At 31.6% G+C, this 13,420-nt stretch overlaps 1 protein-coding gene across 1 annotated transcript in view; it reads right to left on the bottom strand.

Moving 5' to 3' along the window:
* Positions 1 to 3,858: 3,858 nt before the first annotated feature.
* The window catches only part of LOC126902989 (autophagy-related protein 16-1-like), a 90,662-nt gene continuing 81,100 nt past the window's right edge, over positions 3,859 to 13,420 (bottom strand). Inside the window, exons 7-9 of the mRNA XM_050680840.1 lie at positions 9,762 to 9,846; positions 6,883 to 7,035; positions 3,859 to 6,818 (exon numbers count right to left, since the gene is read on the bottom strand). Of these exons, the coding sequence (XP_050536797.1) occupies positions 6,725 to 6,818; positions 6,883 to 7,035; positions 9,762 to 9,846 (332 nt within the window). The 3' untranslated portion in view covers positions 3,859 to 6,724. The remainder of the gene's footprint in view (positions 6,819 to 6,882; positions 7,036 to 9,761; positions 9,847 to 13,420) is intronic.

The following is a 13,420-nucleotide window of genomic DNA, read 5'->3' as shown; positions in this document are numbered from 1 at the left end:
TGCTATTTTTCATTAACACATGTGACCTGTTTAAGGGTTGAATATTTCACAAATAACAAAAACCTAATATCTAAAATGTTATTTCGAAATTTCATTTTCTGTTTACACATTTAGCAATAGCTTTGTCGTTGTGAACTTCAGTATATAATTGCACAAACTACACATTATACATCGAGTAAACTTATAGTTGATACACTCAGTGCAATAGTGTATTTACAATTTGTTGTCTAATTGTCAAATAATTCTGAGTTTTGTTAGTAATTGGCCATTCATATTTGTAAACACTATCAAAGATTACACGATGACCTGAATACATTCAATATACATTTATAACAGTACTGGGAAAATTTATATTTAAACAAAACTCGTTCCGTTCTCCTAAAATAGGATCCAGTTCATTTAAAAAATAACTCATGCCTTTTTCGTCCCATTTTTGTTGAAAAAATATCCAAAAACTTGCTATTATTATTATATTAATATTTAAACATAGTTTTTGGATTAATAATTAATTTATAATTATTAAAAACTTTATTAATATCAAAAAATAATATTTATAACACCCAGAAAAAAATTAGATACAATAAAATTTAAAGAATCTGTAAATTTCATTATATGTTCCTCATACAAATGAATTTGTTCACGTTCCTCGTTTCTTAATGTTTGAAGCATGCAAAGCTTTGTGTTTATAATGAGAAATTGTGTCCAGGAATCTGGTTTTTTTGTGGTACGAATTGCTTTCCAACACTGAATTATAAATATACATTTAGTCGCCATACAAACATTAACACCCAAAATGTGATTATTATTATACTTTGAAAAGATTTTTGGGTTGGTAGAAGAAAATCGAAATATTACTGTAAACGACCCGTGTGGGGTCGGGGATTAGANATATAAACATTAACACCCAAAATGTGATTATTATTGTACTTTGAAAAGATTTTTGGGTTGGTAGAAGAAAATCGAAATATTACTGTAAACAACCCATGTGGGGTCGGGGATTAGTGTAGACCCTAAGTAACTCCTGCTTATCGTAAAAGGCAATTAAAAGAAGGTAGCGGAGGACAGCGAAAACCGATACTACCGACCATCGGCGAGTGCTGCAGTAGAACTAATGGCAATGGAAGGATTTGACGAAGGCAGTTAGGACATAATCCAAATAATTGCTCGTCAACTGCGACGTGGAAGGAGAAGGATACTATCACTTTAAAATTCCTAGTAAGCAGTATGAAGAGATGCCAGGAGAAATAGTGGAAAACATCAAAACCAACCGCGGAGTTGATAAAATAATATATACAATTTAGCCACAAACTACAACACCCAATACTGTATTTTCNTCACAAACTGCAACACCCAATACTGTACTTTCAAAAGATTTTTGTGGTGCGGTCAAACAGGAAAATCGAAATGGTACTATAAACAACGATAAAAGTCCCGGGGGAAACTATGGGACCAAAAATATACAAGTATAAATGTAAGCGTAGTAGTTGTGTAAATGCGCAAAAAAGTACGGCAGCTGTGCCTGTCACCGATACGTTNTGGCAGCTGTGCCTGTCACCGACACGTTTAGCGCCAGGGGAAGAGAAAACCACAACAAAATCATTGTCTATAAATTGAATCAGTAATGTATTTGCTGTTTAATTGCACCTTTCCGCCCACCGTGGTTATGGTGCAGTTTGGCTAACCTAACTATGGCCTACGTCACTTGTACTGCACGACACAACCCCGCGAATACCAATAGGATTATAGCTGTTTTGTTCTACACTTGACCACAAACCGGCTGTCCGACCCAGCTTAATAATTAGACGTACAGCGTACTGGGCAATTACAATAAGGTCGCACGTTCTCACACTAAGAAGATACAAATAAAATATCGTGGATTGCCTGTAATTATTATTATTATTATTTTTATTGTATCACCGAGTCCCCCGCCGTGATTATTGATAAAAATATAGCGCCATTAAAATAAACGTGCGAAACGCCCTTCGTAGCACAACAACGACGTAGACTTTAATTAAACGCGAAACCTCAGCGCACCTGGTGATTAAAAGAACGCAATTTATTACTCGCATGCCATTACGGCGACCGAAAGGCGCGATCCTCTGACCGCACTGATAATAATATAATCGTCAGAACCTCTCTCGATACTAAGCTTTGTGTTCGGACCCACGTGAAACAGTAATTATTACTACACGCCACTATATATTATGTTGTATTTATTTACATTTTAATTATTTTCCGTGTGCTTTTACAGTGTAAAAAAAGCACAAAGGGAAATGCAAAAATAATTATTCCGTTTTCGTGGAACTTAACAGACAAGCTATGAATACCTCACCGTCATATAATTCGTTCTTATCTTATGGAAAACTCAATATATCTGAACCTTTTTTTAGAGTTTATCAGTTTTCTGAAAAACAAATATGTATACATAATTTAAATTTGCGAATGATTTAAATTATGTATCTACGAGATTTTTCGATATCTCGTAAAACGAGCCGATCTGCGAGCTAAAATACATCACAAAATGTTTAATTATACTTTTAGTTTGGTAAATTCGTATTATTGGGAAGTGAAATGCGTATCAAGAAAAAATAAATTGTACCTGTTCAGATAAAAAACCCAAAAGTTATTTACTATTAGTATATGCTTTTTGAATAAAGCTATTTATGTAAAATAAATATTAGTACTAAATATATTCAAAAGTATTTCTTGACACATTTTATTAAAAATACAACTTAAACGAATTTCAAAAAGTGCATATAGCAGAGTTTCATAGGAAATTTAAATGGTGTTTTTTACTTTCAATTGAAATTCATTATGTGATAGACATTAATTTATATTGAACATTCAGAACCGTTAGAAAATAAAACAGATCTTTTAAAGTTAACAGTATTTTCATGACTTACGACGAATTCCAATAAAAATATGATCAAACGAATTTAATAAAATATAGAGTACTATATTGATATTTTGAAGAATTACTTTTGCTATACACGCCAATAGTATATTCCTAGTTCTTTTTATATACACGTACAGCAGTTATTTTCAAAAGGATCAGGTTCTCTTTAATCTTAATGAATAGGCAAAAGAACAATAAAACTAATGTTTTAGAAGCTTTAATTAAAGATTAGATGAATTCTGCATACATATATACATAAAAAATGTCTTTATAACTATCAAATTAATTAATGTACTTTTCATACTTAATGCAGATTTATGCTCGAGATTCTAGCAAGTATTGAAGTTCATGTAGGTATTTTATACGAAGGCACTAGAGCAGCAATAAAACATCACTTCTGTAACAGACAGTAACAATAATGACTTATAACTCTATTTTTCAAATAATAAATTACAAGAAGTAGTTATTGCCCAATGAGCTTTTCAGAAAGGCCAATTTTTTTAAAATTCTTATTGTTTTTTTGCTTGAATTCATCGGTCATCTGGATTCTTAAGTAATAGGGCAAGATCTATAATCTTTAAAATGTCAGCAACGTTTTCCAGTTGTTAACAGACCGAACGTCAAATCATGAAAATAATCCGAATTGAGTTTTGGTTTTGTTTTACAGTCAGTTTAGCCATCAATACGTTATTATTATTGCTATTGCGTTTTTAGAAAATCTCGTCTTGAGTAAATTACTTAAAACTTCCCTAAGTCTTACAATGGTTCGTTTAAAAGCGTGAACAATTTCTTTTTTTTTTTTGTCGTTACACTTGTGTGTTAACAAAAACATGTAATATAAAAAAACAACTTGAAAGTCCGTGGCATTGTTAGTTTTCTCGTAATTTTTCTGGGGTATTTTTGAATCTATTCCCTTCTTAGGACATGTCGCTATTAATTTTTTTTATTATGCGTTTCTGGAGTTGTTTTTTTTTTGTTCTTTCGACTAAATCAGTTTTACGCGGTAAAATAATTATATACTTACTGTCATAGCAGCAACTACACAGTGTATTTTTCGCACTGGATTATACAATTGACCCGTCGGTTGTCAAAAAAAAAAAAAAAGCGAACAACTTTTAACAAACAAAAGAATTGTGTCACATTTTTTGAAATTACGAATGGCACATTTCAATTCATGATATAATTAAAATAAACGATGGAATCAAAATAGGTTCACAGCGTATTGTTTGGATATCATCGCAAAATAAATTCGTATTAATTTAAGTTCCGGTAGGATCAGTAAAATAAACACTGCAGCTCTCGATTACTATATATAATACCGACAATTCTCCTCTTATATGACACTGGTGCCCAAGGATATGTCTTCGCAAAACGCATTCATCAATGGGTCACGTAATCAAAGGTAATGATAATAATATTATAACAGAGGCCAGCGATTGACAAAACTTCATACGTGAGCAATTTTACGTGCCCGTAAAGTCACGGCGTTCATTCCACACTATTATACTGCGATGGAAGCGGCGAGGTATTTTTACATTTAACGCCTAGAATATGTTTCTGCAATTATATTGTGAGGTCTCATCCAGACACGAGTACCTACTCTAGAAATTTACCTTATAGCTATTCAACGCTATAATAAAAAAACAATCTAATTACTATTGCGTTATGGACGCCTGGCGGGCATAGAGTACGTGGTAAACATGAGTTCGCAGATAGAAATGTAACACGCTGTCTTGGTGTTCAAATAGTTATGTCGTCGAGGGACGTAGCTGATCTTTTAATCTGAAATAATTTCAACTCAAACGTCTAAGAGCAATTATTGATCTTAACCGATACTGTTTACATAATGTGCTAAGATCATACGAATCTTTATTCTTCCACGCTTCACTTTTGTCTGTCCCATAAACCATAAGACGAAAATAAAAAACTGCGAACTTATATCAAACAGAAATAATTAACATTATAGTTGCTGTTCAAAATATAAAAATGTCATTTTTGTGAATCCTTTTAGTTCAAAATCGATTAATTTTTTCATAAATATAAATGAAGCTAATTATTGTGTGGGTAGTACACGTGGGAATTTTTTTAGTCCAGTTGACCTAGATTTTACTTTAATTTATTTAAAGTATGATTTATTTATTTAGGTATGATTTGTGCACTATAATCTTCCTCTCGTACAGCAATGTTAATTTTATTTTAACGATTGTATGATTGATTGCACGTCATATAAAGTTTGAATAGTAAAGTTCTGAATTTTCATCTATTTAAAAAAATAATCCTGCTCTTAAAAATGATAAGAGTAAACGCTAAAGTTTCATCTGGCCAACAATCTCATTTTTTTACACTTTTATCTCAATAATTGCAAATAGCGTGACTTTTAGCATACTTACAGACTATAATTGTACTTCAGTCACTCATAATACACTATTTTTGCCAAAACGTTTAAAAATCATAAAGAATATCTATTTGTTTCAACGACACTCAAAATGATAATGGAATAAAAATAATGGGAAATAGTTCAGCTTGAATATCGAAGGGTGTAATTTCAACGGAATTCAATTCATCTATGTATAACAAAATGCCTATACTAGGCTCCTTAAATATGTTGACATGGTTCGTAAAGCTATTTTTCTTGATCAATAACTTTCGAATACGAAAATTTTGTTTGTTTTTAACCTAAAGTACTTTTTTGTTACCCAGCCTTTATAAACGTATTTTTCTTAACAATTTGTTGTGGAAAGTGGTAATTGCTCTTTCGCCGTGCCGCGAAGTGCAGTTGCTACACTATATTTATCTTCGTTGAAAAGTAGTTGGCATTTTTCCGCATGGAAAAGGATATCTTTTAAGTTTTTGACATGTCACCGGGGAGTTGATGTTTCGTTGTAACAAATTAAATCTAACAAAGAACGTTTTGTTTGTACCTTTTAAGAGTATTTAAATTTTTAACAGGCTTTAAGTTGTGTTCAATGAATTTGAACTCTACAACTGTAAAGGTTTTGACTGTCACTAAAGTATTTGGTGAACAATACTCTTGAAAATTTTTAAGGTTAAATATCCGACAATCAAAAAATGATAAATATTCGGTAATATATTTCATATGAAATAATGAGGAATAATTATTTTACTGTTGATATAATTTCATTTTAGACTTGAGAAACTATTATAATGTAAAGAACAACTTATGTACTTATGAACCTTTACAACAGCAGTACACCATAAGATTATCTCAAACGTAATTTCTTACCGGAAAACTTGTCAGTAACTTTGAAAACATCTTTGAATGTTTGATAGTATAATTCGATTTAGATTCCTAAAAGAGCTGTTCCTTTATATCACAATTTAACTTGGCAGTTGAAAGAAAATGATATAAGTCACATAAATATTAATACTTATCAGCTTTGTAATAAAAAAACTGCCAGATACGTTTTGCAAGAGCAAGAGGGTGGTGTATATCACGGCCGCCGACTAAAGACTTCAATCGCTATCTGCAGGCAAATGATCATTCATTGAATTGTTCACACAGATGGCGCACTTAATATTATAGCAGGAGACAGTAGAGTCATACGTAAAAAAACTGGAACATATTTATTGAAAACGTTTATAATATAAAACTATTAACGTGTTTTGAATACCTTTAAAAAAATATAATTTATATATCATAATATGATGTACGCATAGCTGACAATTATTAAAATGTATTAATCAAAGTAAAATAAAAAATTTACACTTTACTAAGTTATCATAAAAAATAGCTTAAAATTAGAAAAATAAAATAAAACAATTTTGTTGTCAAGCGTAAAAAAGCATTTGACGCGTGTCCACGGCAGCTTATACATCAGCCCATACAACGGCTCTTCTAGATCTGTCCACACTGGCAACGTGGTTGGTAAATTGATGCCAAGAGACAGCCGTTACTGGCGAACTGCAAAGCAAAAAAATACAAAAAGGTTTTTCATAATTATTATCATCACCAAATAATATACTACCTATGTTCGTTTCTCAAAACGACCAAAGGTCTTCCTGGTTTTGTCACATTCCAAATGAATACTGAACCGTCGGACGATCCAACAGCTACGTGGTCATACTCCAAATTGAATACGGCCCTCGTCCAGTCACAGCCCACCTTGAATCCATCGACTCTAAACATATTAACATAATTAAACTTGAAATTGAAAAGAAAAAATATAAAGACAACTCTGAAACGGGTAATTAACTTTTTTGACTTGTTAATTAATAAATGATGAAAAGAATCTTGACGTTTTATAAAACCTCATAACAACTATCAGACTCTTAAAATTCAACTACAGGATGTGATCAAGGGTTATACAGCAGCAGAGCAGTGTTATAAAAACTCGGATTCTAAAGCCGTAACATTTACTTCCTGTGTATACAGGGGGGCAATAAAAACCAACCGCATAGCTTGTAAGGTGCGGTGTGTACCACCAATACGCCATTAACGGACTTTAAGCGAGCGTTTCGGTTTTTTACGACCTCGTTAATTAGAGCTAAAAACAAACGTGTCCCTACACGAGGACATTGCCGGCTATTAAACTTTAGCAGGACGTCTATAATAAAATAGATTATGCGAATCTGTGGATACTTCTCATGCGTATTCGCCGCGAGTTGAGAATCGCAATCAAAATCGTTGTGTACAGGTTGTACTAACAAAAACGACAATTGCAAAAAATAATGGACTAGTAAGATAATTATATATTCTCGAGGTCGATTGAAATTGATATCCAGAATTTGTCCTGGTGAGCGCACGTTCTCATTTTGATTATTAACGTTTTTCCACCAGACGTAAGACACGAAAACAGTCTATTATTATTTTCCGGGTGGCTGTTTCCTCATCATCAAAAAATATCCATTAACTCCTAAGAGCAATTTGCCAGTCAAATGTTTACTTTTTTTCATACATTAACATCGACGCCTTCACTCTTAAGTAAAGTGAACGATTAGCGGAACAGTTTGAGGGTGAAAAAATTAGATGCTCTCAATTCTCGACAAAAAGTATATATAACGAGTACAGTTTACAAACGNGTATATAACGAGTATAGTTTACAAACGAGAAGGGGGAGACATTTCAAATGAATTTTACGCCAAGGTTGACTTAAAAAATACAAGTAATATCATTCACTCCAAATAACTGAACATATTCTATTAAAAACAAGAAGAATGTAGTTGTCCAGATTTATTTTTCATTTTAATTTCATAGATTTATTTCAACTAGTAATTCAAAAAATCGTTTTAGCGCCTTTAACAGTTATTTATTATACCTGTCGTCTACAGTCGGGTCACGTGTTAACTACAAAAAACGGATAAAGTTCAAACGATAATAAATTAAGATTTATTGAAAGTCTCGAAATTGATGACTCGGACAAGAAGAAAACTTTTTAAACATCATTTAGGACAAGAATAAAACAATATATCTTAAAAAATTTAAGATCCGAGACCAATTTATTAACCTATCCTAAACATATATTCTATAACTAGATCAGCATTTGAAAAGACGTGACTAGATAAACTTAAATGTTACGATTATCTAAAACGTACAAATTAAAAAGTATCGTTTTTGGAGTAAAATAAACACTATTCGGCATTTGATTAAATATAAAAAGAAATTATACAAGTAGCCAATAGACCCAGTTAAAAATTAATATTTTTGGATGATACATATTTAAACCTATCTTAAAATAATTTTATGTTAGGTTTTTGGTAATTTTTTACTTAACATTTTGTTGTTAAGTTCAATTAAAGTAATCAAAGTTTATATAGTGATGCATTTAGAAGGAGCTATGAATACTCCATGGATGAACTTTACTTAAATAAAAACAATTTTTGAAATCTTGTATTTTTTTCATCACTATATAACTTGTGAAAAAATACTTAAAAATAATCATAAAATTTTATGTTAAAATGTTTTTCTCTTTTTATTTATTTCTAAATAAGTCATTGATTTAACTTTTTGTTTATACATGATTTTTTTAAATTCTATTTCTTTCTATTGACTCATGAATCTTATGATATATATATATAGAAAAACATGACTACTTTTTTTAATAAGTCCTATTTATAGAGAAATATTTCCCTTTTTACTCGTCAAAAAATAATGAATTTTTAAACATCAATTTGTCAATGAGAAAATCCACATCAATTCTAATACTCAAGTAAAATTATTTATGAATACAAAAACGATTTGTTTGTTTAACGAAAACGTTGGCAAAAATCTACAAAGAATGATTGGCTGTTGTGTTCGCACTAAAAAATAAAAGTTTTGAAACAATTGTATTTCTCAGAATTTTGTCTCTTTGATGTAAGCAAATACAATTTACTTGAATGAAATTTAGATAAATTTATTCCGTTTAACGGAAAATGTACTTTACGGAGAATTTTAAGTAGCAAATAATCAAAAAAAAAAAAACTGTATATATTTCTAATTCAGAAAAATTAAATTCACAGAATATGTGGATTGTTACTTGAAACCTTTCAGCATGAGTAGAAATAAAGAAAAACGAAACTTTTATTATACTAAAATTATTCACCGCTTGTTTCATGTTTCAAGCATTCAATAACCAAAAAAAACTTAAAACAAAACGAAAAATAAACTTTTGGGGATAATTTCTAAGTAAAACTCCGTTTTGGTCGCCCTCGAGTTAAAGTAAAGTTGTAAATAGAACGTTAAATTTGTTTTGCAACAAAAATAAATAAATATATAAAAAACCATGGGAAACGACAGCAATATATGTCAATACTACAGAGTATTGTGATATGCAAGAGCAAAGCTTCCGAGTCCGCGGTTGACCCGAGTAATAAATAAAAATTTATATTTTTATAGTAGTAATAACAATATAAATAAATGACTTGCTCGAATGTGTTGATTATTTTGTTTGTCCTGAGGTCGATAAGCCGCAAGGTATCATCTCGTACGCAACTCAATAGGTAGTTACAATCTGAAACATAGAAATTAAATTAATAGTTAATAATTAATATATAGCTAATATATCATGTGTTTGTATACACGTGTCTAATAATAAAAACTATAGTTCTACGAGGTGTTCTTTAACTATTAACAAAAAAAACATCAACGCATAACAATATCAACACTTTGTTGTTCGAACACACTAGTCGGCGGTGTAGAGTGTTCAAATAAACGCGGCCCGGTAATNTGTAGAGTGTTCAAACAAACGCGGCCCGGTAATTGATTTTGTTTAACAACTATGCATCCCCTAAAACATTTGTTAGTACTCATTGAGTTTATTCATTCGTCTGTTGTGATTTATTTGTTTCATTATGAAACACTATTGGAACGCTATAAATACCTGCTGGATGATAATACTACACGTAAACGTCTTAATTAAATTCTAATCCGTTTAAGAATGAAAAATTTGATTCGCCATAAAATACCAAGAAAGTATTTTGGTCTGTCTACATTTCGAACAACATAATTTAATGTCAGCTCGGATAACAAATTTCGTGTATTAATCATCACGTGGGAAGTTTTCGCATTATTATAATTAACATTACTTTTAATCTGACAAAGAATATACCGCGCAAGATTGAGAAATGACGTCAGGACACGGCTTTTAGTTTAATTTAATTGAAAATCATTTATATTTTCTAAACGGCCAAGTAATTAAACATAAAATACAAATTTCAGTGATTAATTAGTGTAATTCATCTCGTGCGGGACAAAGAAGATATTCAAATGCAGTAATAAATAATTTATTTGATTACTATTAATCGATTAGTTAACAGGAGGGTGACCTCACTGTTAAAATAATCACAATAATTTTTTCATAATATTAATATTTTTGAGCGGTTCATTAGGTACGATTGTTAATGAGTACACGCTTGTCTTTTGGAGAGAATATTTATTATTATTTAGTTATTCGAATACAAACTAGACACGGCGCGGCGTTTCACAAAAAATGTAAAATAACTGACTATTTAAATGCTGAATACTACTAGATTAAATTCACGGAATTTGGCATTTACTGGCCATCGTACCCACTTGGCCTTTCGGTGTAATAGTTACAGTATAATTTCATCGTTATTCGGTAAACATGTTTATTTAGGTATGATTATTTTATTCACATAAAATGCAAAACACCTCGATGAGTGTACAATACACGACCCATATTTTGTTGCAATATGAATGTAGAACGAGTTTTTTTCTCGCNTTGGCCCAGAACGAGTTTTTTTCTCGCATTCGAGTGAATTCAATTTGATTAGTTTGAATTTCCGTATTAGCATAAGAAGAGTTTTTTAGGTAATGCACCGGCAGAAAGTGAACTCGCGTGTTTCGTTGAAAATCGTGGGACGGTTGTTGAAATCCAAAGCAGAACGTATTGTTTGGTTTCCTTGACGGGGGGAGGGGAGGGGAAACGCAGTTCCGACGAAAGGAATGAACTGATTGCAATTGTAAAATAATTTTAATTGAAAAACTGCAGCAAATACAAATACTTAACATGGTTATGCGTGTTTATTTTTTATCCAATTTAGAAAAGTCCACGTGAACATCGTATAATATTCGCACTGCACAGCGGGTGGTACATAAGCAGCCTAACCTGTGTGCTATCGATGATCATTAAACGATCTTCTTATATGAATTTAATAATACACGTGCAATACATAAGTTTAACGGGCACACATATTATTTTCATCTTCTCGATGGAATTTCGCAAATCTATTGCTCCGTCAAGTACTTATTTGCTTTGGTCAAGACAAATAATAACGTTTGCAACCGATATTGGTCGCAGAACGCAGTTTTTTGATTCATACGTTCTGTAATTACTCATAACGGTCAAAGTAATATTTGTTTTCACGTCTCAAGTGCCTCTAATTAACGGACATAAACACACGTTTCGATCATCCGGTACGGTGTTTAGGTTTCAATTTTTCTCTTCTCGTATAATAATTCCTAAAAACGTCTGTTCAAAACGTTTTTCAAAAAAATAATACAAATTTCGAACAGTAATTGTTCGACGTTTTCTTTGTTAGAGTATTTTTTCAGCGCGGAAATGAACATAGGTAACTGACCAATATCATGGTCAAACTACGTGTGGATTTTCATTGTCTTATTCAAATCACTTACCGCACTAGATTGTTTATTACTTTTGAAATACAAATAAGTGCTCTGGATTTATAGCACAATAGTAACAGCACATAAATTAAAACCACGTCCCTTAAGTTTTTCGACAACAATGAAACTATTTATGCCGCAGAGTATTTGCATTCGCAAGAATTCACAATTTGAATATCGAAACTACACTATGATTATAATGTTTTGCGGGATATGTAATGTTAATTTTATAGCAACTATTTTAATTAACTCGGAATAGTTTTATGTATAACATTCAAATTTAATGTAGAAGTTATTTAAATACACAATTAAAACGCTTCAATAAAAACATTTCTCTTGATTTTTAATTATAAATCCTCACCAATTCAAAAATACAAATTCAGCTATTCACATCTTATTTGAAATTTATTTTCATAATTGGCACACGAATTGCATACATTTATAAAAACGGTTTTGATGAATATAATATTCATTGACTACAAATGAAATTACGACAGCATTAATATAATCAGTAAGTTTGAAAAGGTAGCAGTAATTTATAATTGTCACTATCATTTTATTCGTGTACTAAGAAATGTATCTCAATAATCGCCAACCGAATAAATACAATTTTATATAAAATATTTCTACACTGGAAAATTAAACGAAAACAACAATGTCGCCACACTTCCTATGTTTTAATGAACTGTGTATAGTTTTTGGGTTTTTCTGCGGTTTTCCGAGTTCAGTAATTACTACACTTGACCTTTATAATGGGACAATCTCGATTTCAAAAATAACAGCCTAAAGTGTATTTAGGAACTTTTAGAATTGTCAACGATAAAATAATTAAACGGTTGTAAAAAACGCAATATGCGAAGAAAAAGAGGCGATATCCACTTACACTTACACGGAACGATTTGGAGTTTTCGCTAAAATGATCAACTCACACATAACACAATACATTACAATGAGTGTTAATCATATTTTAATTTGAAAATGATGTGTCCTTTGCACAAACAGAGCAACACACGTTATTAAAATAGGCGAATACGAATTTTACAAGCGTTTGCCAGACATCTACGCGTTGTGCGTCTGGGAAACCATCGCACAAGTTCCACGGGCTGGACGAGATCGTGTGCAGATGCGTTATTGGAGATAATGATAATTTCCATTAGGTTTTTTTTTTATTTTTCTCGCCTATAAAGCGCGAACCGTGAGTTATACCCTCGCACTAGGCTACAGCAGCATTGCAATGACCGGCATAGTTTTATGGTCGTGGCGACACCGGACGCAATCTCCATTCAAATACACCGGTCGTTTTTTGCACGGGTGTATCGCGCCAGAGAGAAACGGACACTGTTGACGAAGGAATACCGAAGAGTTATTTAATGAGTGTAGTGAATCGTGCACCGTGTGCGACCATATTTACAATGATAATAAGTAGCCCACTAGGACAAAGG

The sequence above is a fragment of the Daktulosphaira vitifoliae genome, unplaced genomic scaffold (genome assembly GCF_025091365.1).
Source record: "Daktulosphaira vitifoliae isolate Bord-2020 unplaced genomic scaffold, ASM2509136v1 Scaffold_3, whole genome shotgun sequence".
Taxonomy (NCBI): domain Eukaryota; kingdom Metazoa; phylum Arthropoda; class Insecta; order Hemiptera; family Phylloxeridae; genus Daktulosphaira; species Daktulosphaira vitifoliae.
The sequence above is the reverse complement of the archived record's forward strand: the minus strand, read 5'-3'. Positions and strand labels throughout refer to the sequence as shown.